Here is an 11,196-nt window from a genome sequence, read left to right as displayed (position 1 = left end):
AACACTTGTGTAGTACTTGTCATCAAAATGAATAAAAATGGATGTATCTAGAACTAAAATACGTCTAGATACATTCTTTTTTATTCAATTTGATGACAAGTATTTTCGGACAGAGGAAGTACATATTGTTACTTCATCTGATATACTCCCATAATATTCTGAAAGTAGGATTACTGCTAAGGACTATCCCCGACTCGAAGCCACGTTCAGATCACGAACCTACCTTCTCCAATAGATAAACACTGTAAATCCAACCTGATCCGTTAAGAGACCCAAAGATTGGCACTCCACTACAACAATATCCACTTCAATTTACACCTGTCCTAAAAAGTGCGCTACTTTGCAGTACAGGCCCATGCCAGCGTCCGTCTGCCTCCGTTAAATTCCCCCATCCAGAAATCCCCTCGCCTCCCCCTCCAATCCGAGAAACAATGGCGGAATCCCTCGTGGCCGGTTCCACCCCTCTCCCCGTCTGAAGCGTACTTGTGTCTCAGCTCGATTCGGTGCCGTGTCTCCCCGAGAATCTGTGGCCTGAGGCGGATTTGGTCGCCAAGTTCCGAGCTTTCCCGTCGGGCTGGTGTTTCGGGACACAATCCCAGATCGTTTTGGCTCCGGATGAAGGCTTCTTCGCCGCGGGTTCGCTGATCCGAAGCGGAATTGGCGGCCCTCCAACCGTCGCCGCCGGATAGGCGCCCACCTGGAGGGCATTGAGGGCTGACGCCGAACAAGTTCTGAAACTTTTCCTTGCCCTGGAGCAATCTGTCGTCGAATCGCTTGGCAATCGGCTGCGGCTTGGAGCGCAGATGGGGGCGGGGGCTTCGAGCATGGAGGGGTCGGAGGGGTGGGGCCAGACGTCGCTGGGCGACATGCCGGAGAGCTGCGTGGCGCCGGTGCTGCTCTACCTCGACCCGCCGGAGATATGCCTCGTCGCCCGCCTCAACCGCGCGTTCCGCGGCGCGGCCTCCGCCGACTGCGTCTGGGCCACCAAGCTTCCCGCCAACTACCGGTACCTCGCCGCCCTCGCCGCGGCGGCCGACGACGATAGCAGCAGCGACGGCTCGGTGGAGGGCAATGGTAGGTGCTCCTCCTCCGTGGCGACCAAGAAGGAGAAGTACGCGCGCCTGTGCAGGCCAACCCCCTTCGATGGGGGCACCAAGGTAGCTTAATCTCTTTTCTACAGTTTCAACTTGTACTTGTTGCAGGCCAACTAGTACAGCTTGCTTTAAGCATGTTGATTGATTAGTTTGCTCCTTGTACTTGTTGCAAACCAACCAGTACAGCTTTGCTTTCATGACAAAAAAGTGTGTTCCTTGGAAGAGAGGATCTAGAAGGTAGATTTGGTTTGTGTGCAACGAATCTGAGATGCTGAGAGGGGTTTGTTAACTATGACTGGTAATGTTTCTGAGAGTTTAGATTATGGATTGCTTGGTTGCTTATGTGGGCTAGTAGGCTCATAAAGACCCAGATATATGGAGCAGTAGTTTTCCTTTCATGTGTCAGTGTCTATTGGTCTCTGTTTTCCTTCTTTGTTTATGTTTGCTGTCTTGGATGGTGTTTATTCTTGGCTTTTCTGGTACTTATGCTGAAATTATTACTTGACTGAAAACACCTCTGTAGGAATTTTGGATCCAAAAGAGCAAGGGTGGTCTTTGCATGTCCATCTCCTCGAAGGCTTTGGCGATTACCGGCATCGATGATCGGCGGTATTGGAGCCACCTTACCACAGACGAATCAAGGTACTTCCGTCTTGCTAAGTTTTGGGTTAAAAGTTGCTCCATGGGAAGTTAAGGTTGAATTCCGTCGAAACTTTCTTTGTGTGGAAACCTGTTCAGATTTTTGTACTAATTGAAAATTTGAGTATTTTTTCCTAGAACATACTCCCTCTGTCCCAGAATATAAGAACGTTTTTGATACTATGCTAGTGTTAAAAACGTTCTTATATTTTAGGACGGAGGGAGTACTACATAGCAAATTTGAGCATGGCAGAACGGAGTATCTCCGTTGTGTCATAGTTCTCTAAAATGTCCTATTGTATGGAGGTGAAGTCTTCCGATGCCTGTGTTCATTCATGTGCGCCACTGTATAGTTGGTATGACCGTTTCCTTGTTATTGAATAGTAGGAATAACAGGCGTTGTTTGCCCTCTGCTGCCGACAAGGCCCTATTCCTCAATTGTAAGGATGTTTTGACTTTCAATTCTTTCCCATGACCATAAGGTGCATCAGAGTAGGCAGTAGCTATGGTAAAAGTAGAGAATGCTGACTTGGGAATGTAATTGGTATGTCTTGGTGGTTGATTAAAATGTCGGGGTTTGGTAGTTCATAGATGGGAAATTAGAGATCATTAGTTTCTTCTGGTTGTGCACTCTAAGAGATGCGAGAAAGCTCATAGTCGTAACAAGAGCTCATTTCTGTGATAAAGGTCTATTTCGGTTTATCTGTTGCACTAGTATGTCATTCAGTGGCGGTGCTAGGAGTTGGAAGCTAGTGATGTCAAAGCTATATGCATACCCATATATGTTGATAATTTTTTGTTAAATTCAAGTGTATTAGTGCAGCTATCACAAATTTTGTGATGTCACTTGACATCACAAACAACACCTAGCGCCACCACTTGTCATTCCTTTGGTCTTGTGATGAGATAGTCATATAGACAATCTTGGAGCCAATCATCATATTGCATACTGCCAGACCTAACACTTCAGTCTTGTGATAAAACATCTAGGTGCATCCTAGCTTCTACCCTGGTTATTGATTTATTTCTGATGCAAATCGTACCACTAAAAACAATGTTATGATGTAATTTATGGGCTGAATCCTTATATGCCCCTGAAAAGCCCCCCCCCCCCCCCCCCCCTTCTGTCTATGACATGAGGTTTCGCCTTTTTATTTTTTGGTGTCTACATGACTAGTGCATTGAGTATGGTTTTATCTTTGTTCTGCTCAAGCATGTAGTTGCTTCATTGCGCTATTGATTGATCTAGCATCAAGCTTAAAAAGAGCTCTTGACACTTGTAGTTTCACACATTCGTACTTCTCTTCCGATGTCCTTTTGTATGGTCATCGTTACAGTTACTAGATAAGTGACTGCTAAACTGCTATCTTTTTCTGTTACAGATTCCATAGTGTTGCCTACCTTCAGCAAATATGGTGGCTGGAGGTGGCTGGGGAGATTGATTTCTGCTTCCCTGCTGGTTCATATAGCCTTCTCTTCCGGCTCCACTTGGGCCGGCCACACAAGCGCATGGGCCGTCGGGTCTATGACTCTGAGCTCATCTACGGTTGGGACATTAAACCGACACGGTTTCAGCTCTCAACTTCAGATGGCCAGCACACAACATCCGACTACCATCTAGATGGACCAGGACACTGGATCCTTTACCATGTCGGTGATTTTGTCATATCGAGTTCGGATGAGTTGACCAAGCTCAAGTTCTCTATGATGCAGATTGATTGCACGCATACAAAAGGCGGCCTGTGTGTCGACTCTGTTTTCATTTATCCTAAGGATCATCAGCCCGAGGAGTGCATACGCAAGTAATTTTGCAAACCTGCTGTATCACTCCATGTGGCAATTGATAGGCGGTGCCTAGCCTTTTTCATAGCTATTCTCGTCCAAAACCCGTTGTAAATATTCCTTCATTTGAACCTGGAGTCATGGTACGTATTCTTTGTAGTGATAGTTAAATAAGTTGGGGTCAGGAGGATTTAGATGTAGGTGGTGATGTATGATTAGAGTGGTAGGTGTTCATCTGTAGAAAGAGCAGTTTCATTTGTTCGTCATTGTTGTGGTGATGTTTTTGTAAATACATTTTCCTGGATCCTGTCTCTACTTCGTTGAACCTAGTTATTTCTCAACACTTGTCTACAAAAAATCACTTTGGATAAGTGTAACCTGCTCTTTGCTTCCCATGTGTCGTGATACAACGAAACCGGAGATTGGGAACTCCAGCCTTTTGTGGGTAGATTCTTTGTGTTTTAAAAATGAGAATTCAAGCTGAAATATTTTTCGAACCATTCGCCCGAATTATGAGAAGTTTTCACATGTGTTCCTCGTGTTCAAAACTAGGTAGGTTTGCGATTTTGTACGTGCAAGTGTTCTTTCCATGTTGGTGTTTGTACTTCCAGTTTCGGTATCGCCTGTGTCAATTTATGTTAGCAGTGTGTACTTTCCCACGAACATGGCAGTACATATGCACTTGTGTCACATCCCAAAATTTTCAAAGTTGGTTGTGAACATGACATTCATATGCATATCATGATTTCAGTGCGTTTTGGATATTTTTGGAATTAATTTGGCTACTTTGGAAAACCTAATTGATTTTTAGATTTATTTAATAGCCACATTACGACCTCTTGCATAAAAATGAATTTCCAAAATTGCATCAATGGCTGGAAAGATTTTTCATATGATACACGTGAGCCCTAGTGTTTGTTTGAATTTTCTGGAGTCCAAAGAAATTGAACTGGAATGAATTTGGACCAATTCAAATTCAATTCCAGATAGTAGAAAAAGAAAAAGAAAAAACGGCCCAGCCAGGCCAGGCAGCCCAGCAGGCCGAGCCAACCCCGCAGCCCACCCCATCACGCGAACTGGTACGTGCGCGATCTAATCGGGGCTGTCCACGCAAGATCCAATGATAGCCGCGCCCCATGTTGCCTCTTTTTTTCTCTCACTGACTGCCTCTTTTTTCTCTCACCGACAGCAGGACCCACCTGTCAACTCCCTCGCGCACCTCACACACAACGGCCACATCCCACACCCGCCGCCGCACATTTATCATTGATTGAATCTTTTGATGTTTGGGGCTTTAGTTATATGGGACATTTTCCAACTTCACATGGTAACACTCATATTACAGTTGATATTGATTATGTTACTAAATGGATAGAAACTATTCCAACTAAAAATGATTCTATGAAAATAAAAAAATGTTAATATTTCTGAGGGGAAATGTCCGAACTGCAGTTGGCATTCACGAGCGTCGGTTTTACATTTGCAGTAGCAGCCCGCATGCCACAAATACGCAGCCTGCCCTGCCTTCTTTGGCAACTTTGCTGTTGGATGCTCTAAAGCCCTAAAAAAAAACTGAATAGCACAGCGAAAGAAAGCGAAATAGGGGGTCTGATCCAGTTAAAATCTCTTGTAGGTGGATTGCCACTCCCAACCTACTCACTAAAGCCCTAAAAAAAACCAAAGGCCACGAACTGAATAGCACAGCGAAATCTGAAACAAAATTGGAGAGAGAAAGAGCTTATCTGGTCAGACTTATAGGATGTGCTATATACTGATAAATTTATCCCTCAATTCAATTCTGTGTAATATGTAAGCTGGTAATGCTCGTGGACAACAGTATTATTTAGACTAGTCGGATCCATCATCAAATAATTCAAAACTTCAAAAACCATGGTTAATTTGATCGACTTGGAAACTACGTACACAAAACACTGACTAAAATTGCAATAAAAATGCACATCCAAAAAATTTCAAAAACTAAGGCCCTGTTTGGTTCATAAGTCCTAGGACTTTTTTAGTCCCAACTTATAAGTCTCAAGTCCCTAATAAGTCCCCACCTGTTTGGTTACTGGGACTTAACATGGACTAAAAGACCATATTACAACTATAAGTCCCTCCTTGAGAGTCTTATTTCATAAGTCCCAAATGCCCACTTTAAGTTCCTATAAGTCCCTCCTATTTGGTTTAGATGGGACTTATAGGAACTTTTTGAAGTCCCTAAACCAATAAGTTCCTGGAAACAAACACCCTCTAACTCTACGAAACGATCATTCAGAAACTTGAGCACATCAGCTGATATAACCAATTGAAACTAGGTCTCGTCAGTGTCTTGTGAAACAGCAAACCCCCCTGCACGAATGCCGACAGATGGAAGGAATGAGATTCCTGCTTAGTTATATAGGCTGTGTTCGGCAATCCACCACTCCGTCACCAGGGAGCGGAGCGCGCGGAGCAGCCTGTTTGCCGCTCTTCGTATAAATCCCCCGTTCCCTTTTATAAGACGTTTTACACATTTCAGACAGACACAAAACAGTTCAAACTGGACTGGCTAAAACGTCTTACAAAAAAGAACAGAGGGAGTAGCTTCTTAGTAAATCTTCTAACTTTCTATTAGAATGCTAAAGGAAGCAATTAAACTAACATGCATGCTCAATTGTGTATAAGGAAATGCTAGATGATAACACTGGAAGAAGGGATCGATTGCCACGAGGTATATAGCCAGACATGTAATAATGATTGGTTGATTATATATGTACAAGAGACAACTAAGAAAAGTGGAAGAGTATGGAAATGATTGCATGGACAAGAAAAAAAGACCCGCAAAAGAGAATGGCAACACATAGACCACAAGAGCCATGCTTGCTTAATTACATTTCACATATAAAATTACCACAACAACAACAAAGCCTTTATAAAATTACCACATTTATCAAAAATCTACCAGACACGACAAATCACAGATAAAATTGCCCCCTTTATAAAAAAATGCCTCTCGTTACTAATACTAACGCATGCTCTTTTGCCTCAAAAACACCTCTTTACTATCTGATTAGATGAAGAGGCAAAACTAACCAAAGAGAGACTGAGAACTGAGAAAAGGAGAGATGATACTAAAGAAAGAAGAAACGGCGAATGAAGAGTGATATACTGCGAAAAAATTAAAAAAGATAATGATGACTGAAGGGACTGAAGAGTAATTAACAGAGGGAATGAAAACTGGTAGAAAAAAAAAAAGATAATGAAATAAAACTAATTACGAGAATCAAGGATTTGAGGAATGAAAGACAAAGGAAACTAATGATGCAAGAAAATTAAGTTTGAATGGAAGAATCTGAAACAAGGGAATATAAACACTGGAGAAAACTGAAATGAGAAAAAATAGATTAAAGTATGAACAATGATAGACATAGAGAACTTCTCTAATGAAGAATGATTGAGGACTAACTAGGTACAAATGAGAGACTAGTTGAACAAAAGGAATGAAATACTAGAAAATAACTGAAGAATAAACTGAAAAAAGCTTCGTTGTCCTACAAGAGCTCTGCATCCTTAACTTTATACTGCTGTGCTGATGATTTATACCTCGCTTCAGTTTTTATTCCTAATCTGTAACATATATAAGTTGTTTGTGCTTGTGGGCAACAGTATTATTCAGACTTATCAAACTTGCAGGTCATGCTCCAAGCCTCCAACAAAACAAAAATGAACTAAAACACACAGTAAAAGACACACGCAACTCTCCTCTATCGTGGCAACACGCCGCGGGCTTGCAAGCATGTAAGATGCAGACATGGAATGGGCAAAGCATTTACGCCGCGGGCTTCAGAATCAGGGCTAGTTTGATCAACTTGGAAACTACAAAAAAACTAACTAAAATTGCAACAAAAAGCACTACCAAAACTCGTGGCCGGTGGCGAGACCCTTGATTCTGCTCAAGCAGACCGCCAATCGCTCGTGGCGCGACAGATGGGACAGCCCCGATGGCCTCCATCTCCTTCCTCCTGCTCGAAGACAGCTCGCTTCGCTCCACAGATTCCCCCCTGCTCCGCGCAGCAGCTCGTCGGCAGCTCGCCTCCCCCACACAGCCTAACCCCACCTAACGCTGCTCGTCGGCCTCCACTGCCTCTCCATCCTCCCGCTATGCGGGGACAAGACGAAGCGACACGACGCTTCCATTGGGAAAACGGATAGGAGCACAGACCAGGTGAATAAGCCACTTTTTTTGATGGCGGAATAAGCCCACTAAGCAACGCCCTCCGCCCAGCGACTCGCAAAACAAAACACGGGGCGCTAAGATTCGTGCACAGATTGGACGGACATAATTTGACTGGTGGTGAAATCGAAACCAATCAACTGATTTTCAGCAAAAACGTTTTAAAATCCATTCTACTGGACTTCCTAAGCTATGTGGTGTCTGTATTGAATACTGCTCAACTGTGCTGCATGAAACCAGAATAGAATGAAAATTTCACGAAACCTGAAGATCCTCTCATTGCCATCAGATGAATGTTTCTCACTGCCAAATCTATGCTTCGATGGAAGCATCAAACAGATAAACGAGTAGTATATTTGTAGTTTGAACACCTTATTGCAGTTCATGTTTCATTGGGAAAAAAATAGTTTTCTCAAACTCTCTTGTGGTAAATTGCCATTTGGTCTTTACTTTATTTATCGGTGCAATAGCACGGTATGCTCATGTAAAGCTTTGATTGTGCAAATACGAAACTGTTACATGTACCGTAAGAGATGATTTACAGGCTTGCCACAGGCATGATGTAGAAGGTGGCTCGAGATGTGTAGCAGAGCTTCTTGCTGTCCTTGAGCCGAAACTCAACTGTAGTAACCACAACAGATCTGCCCTTCCTCAGTATCTGCGCTTCTACTTCCACTTCAGACTGCACAAGAATAGATAAGGGTTGACGGACATTAGGAATACGCTTGCATCATCTAAAAAAGGGAATACTTGTGTGAAGGATTGTACTCCGACAGGTTCTGAAATATTCTGAAAATGAGAGGCAAAGAATTCCAATCTGTCTAGATCCCCACCACAATTGTATAGCATGTGTTTGAATAACTACATGGCCAATTGAGCTTCTGCAGGCAGTTCATTTGAGTCACGGTACTCGGAAATGCATATTGATTGAGTGGATCGTCCTATGGTCCAACCCAGTTCAACATCATGAGTCTACATGGCGTGCTGATTGTTACCAAATTAGCAAAATATGTAGGTCACCTCCGCTCTTCCCCACCCTGGTGAATTTCCTAGTTGAGATAGCCTGCCTTTCAATTGAACATCACAAAACCCTAGAAGGAACTCACAACTTGTGATTTGTGAATTTGGTCTGCAAGAGATCTCAGGCTACGCCCTTACATTTTCCTGACATCACATATAAATGTTTAAGAGGCCAAAAACACTAAGGTGTGAATGGATCTTACTCAAATCAGAACTATTTATCCCTCTGATTCTTTGCAGATTAAATCTCCCTGGCAGCTATGATGAACACATAGTAGCCTAATCCCCATTAGTTGTTATCTCTTAGCAACACTTTTCACCTGTCAGTAATCATTGGTTCTTTACCAACCAATCTCTTAGTAAAGAACTAATAGATGATCCAGAGATAAACAGCGCTGGTGGTTGAACACTAAAAAGAGAAAAGTGACCAGTTTGGGTACAAATTGTTTGCAGAAGAAGTTCTGTGTAGGTAAACAACAACAAAACATTCACACTTCATGAGGAAGCAGTAAAAGTGGTTCACAAGTATTTGTCAGGCATGCATAGCTGGTTGAAGAAATTTGCCAGTAACTGCGCTCAAACATTTCATGAAACAACATATCATGTGCACTTTGTGAATATTTGGTACCAACTTCTGTGTTCACATAGGAACATCTTCTGTATATCTTGTGCAGCATAAGTAGTTGAATATCTATTTAAGAATAGACATTGTCACACCAACTATCATTCCACTATGCTAGCTTTTAGTCATGCCATTAAACTATAACTATATACAAATGTTAACATCCCATAATTTCTTATGCGGACATCCATGCTAGAGTTGCACATCTGTAGCATTATTTGGCAATCTTGTCTTGTACTAACTTTTAAGTCTTCGTGTGAAGGAAATCTCTAAGACTAGCTACCACTTCGATTTCCCAGTGTTTCTGACCAAACCGGCTCCATATGTTCAAATCCCTACCTTGCCAGTTGCTTCAAATGTATTATAAAAAACACCTTGAATTTCCATGGTGTAACTTCACCTGTACCGTTTGTAGGTTAAGCAAATAGTAACAGTGGTGTTGCATTGCAGCCCTGATATAATATACGAGCTAGTACATTTTACCTAGGTTAGAGGTTTGGTAGGTAACATAACCCTAATTCTCAATCACAAATAGTTCACTTAATAAGAGCATCTCCAGCAACCCTCCAACTATAATTCCACTATAAGATCCATCCCCAATAAAGTGGAATGGGGGCTACCCCAATACCGCTTCCGATTATTAGGGACTTCATTTTCTAGTTCCCCAATACCATGCCCCAAAATCCCAAACTGGGAGCTTCCAGATAGGGTCGAAAATTGCTTCATCAAATTAAAACAACACAAACCACGGTTTGGTAAAATTGAGCAAGGGATGTAGATCTCACATCGAGGCGGGCGGCTGAGAGATACGCTGTGCTGAGCTCGCCGAGGAACATCTCCTTATCCCCCGCCGCAGCACGCGCGCACGCCATCCCGACGGCCTCCGCGACGGCCGCCACCGCGCCGCCGTGGAGCGTGTTGTAGGCGTTCTGCACAGCCCACCCGACGACACCACCGGTCAGAGCACATCGCTAGGTACAACTTCATAAAGGAGACGCCGACCGTCGCGCTTTAGTGCTCACAGTTGCGGCGGATGAGACGGTGAGGGTGCAGGAGACGCGCGGCGCGGGGGAGGAGGAGACGGTGGCGGAGGACAGGAGCGCGCGGACGAGGGCGGAGTAGGCGTCGGGACGCTCCGCCGACGCCGGGAGGGACGCGTCCACTCCCAGGGCCTGGATGAACCGCAGCGTCCACTCGCGAGACTCCCCCGGCGAAGGCTTGGGCGCCTCCTCCGGCTGGGGTGCCATCTTCGCCTGCTGCTCGAGTTCCGGCGCGGTGCTAGCTGATTGTTGCGGTTCGCGAGTCGCTGGCGAGAAAGGGGAACTGAGAGCAACTCTGTCCTCGCAAGGTCGCTGGCTCTCCGTATACGACAGGAAGAGGCTGCCGCCGAGGTGGCTTCCAAATTCAGAGTCTTTCCACGCAAAAAAAAAAGAAGTTTTTTTTATATATAACTATAAAAAAGCATAGTCTTCTTCATACTGGCTGCCTTAATATTATGGCATCCATTTATCACTATAACCAAAGTCCTAGTGAACATGCTCATTGTCATTATCAAGGGTGTGATCAAGACTTCTCAGACTGCTTTCCTTTACAGGAGGTATATTCTGAAAGGAGTTCTAGTACTCCATGAGATTCTCAATAAGTTGCATAGTAAAAAAGTTTCCTACGGTTCTCTTTAAAATTGACTTTGAAAAAGCCTTTGAGAAAGTCAAATGGCCTATTTTATTTCAGACTTTGAAGATGAAGCAATTTCCTCACAAATGGAATGATTAGACCATGAAAGATTATCTCTCAAGGGAAGGTAGGGATCAATGTTAATGGGGTAA

At 43.6% G+C, this 11,196-nt stretch overlaps 2 protein-coding genes across 2 annotated transcripts; one reads left to right on the top strand and one right to left on the bottom strand.

Moving 5' to 3' along the window:
* The first annotated feature begins 246 nt into the window (after window positions 1-246).
* LOC123190026 (F-box protein PP2-A13) lies at window positions 247-3,830 on the top strand. The gene is made up of 3 exons (XM_044602571.1): window positions 247-1,157; window positions 1,618-1,736; window positions 3,116-3,830. The coding sequence occupies exons 1-3, from the start codon at window positions 804-806 to the stop codon at window positions 3,537-3,539; spliced, it is 897 nt and encodes a 298-aa protein (XP_044458506.1). The 5' UTR covers window positions 247-803; the 3' UTR covers window positions 3,540-3,830.
* A 4,320-nt stretch (window positions 3,831-8,150) lies between these two features.
* LOC123190027 (acyl-coenzyme A thioesterase 13) lies at window positions 8,151-10,747 on the bottom strand. Its single transcript, XM_044602572.1, has 3 exons — window positions 10,393-10,747; window positions 10,156-10,299; window positions 8,151-8,410 (listed from the first exon to the last, which is right to left on the bottom strand). Exons 1-3 carry the CDS (start codon window positions 10,615-10,617, stop codon window positions 8,267-8,269), a joined length of 513 nt encoding a protein of 170 aa, XP_044458507.1. The 5' UTR covers window positions 10,618-10,747; the 3' UTR covers window positions 8,151-8,266.
* Window positions 10,748-11,196: the final 449 nt, after the last annotated feature.

This window comes from Triticum aestivum, chromosome 2A (genome assembly GCF_018294505.1).
Source record: "Triticum aestivum cultivar Chinese Spring chromosome 2A, IWGSC CS RefSeq v2.1, whole genome shotgun sequence".
Lineage (NCBI taxonomy): Eukaryota > Viridiplantae > Streptophyta > Magnoliopsida > Poales > Poaceae > Triticum > Triticum aestivum.
The sequence above is the reverse complement of the archived record's forward strand: the minus strand, read 5'-3'. Positions and strand labels throughout refer to the sequence as shown.

What these genes read in the sequence shown, in the direction of transcription:
- LOC123190026 (XM_044602571.1), top strand. Translation starts at nt 804, where the DNA reads ATGGGGGCGGGGGCTTCGAGCATGGAGGGGTCGGAGGGGTGGGGCCAG. An exon ending in CCTTCGATGGGGGCACCAAG is followed by an intron (nt 1,158 to 1,617) that starts GTAGCTTAATCT and finishes ACACCTCTGTAG; the next exon opens with GAATTTTGGATCCAAAAGAG. An exon ending in CTTACCACAGACGAATCAAG is followed by an intron (nt 1,737 to 3,115) that starts GTACTTCCGTCT and finishes TTTCTGTTACAG; the next exon opens with ATTCCATAGTGTTGCCTACC.
- LOC123190027 (XM_044602572.1), bottom strand. Translation starts at nt 10,617, where the DNA reads ATGGCACCCCAGCCGGAGGAGGCGCCCAAGCCTTCGCCGGGGGAGTCT. An exon ending in CCGTCTCATCCGCCGCAACT is followed by an intron (nt 10,300 to 10,392) that starts GTGAGCACTAAA and finishes TGGGCTGTGCAG; the next exon opens with AACGCCTACAACACGCTCCA. An exon ending in TCTCAGCCGCCCGCCTCGAT is followed by an intron (nt 8,411 to 10,155) that starts GTGAGATCTACA and finishes ATTCTTGTGCAG; the next exon opens with TCTGAAGTGGAAGTAGAAGC.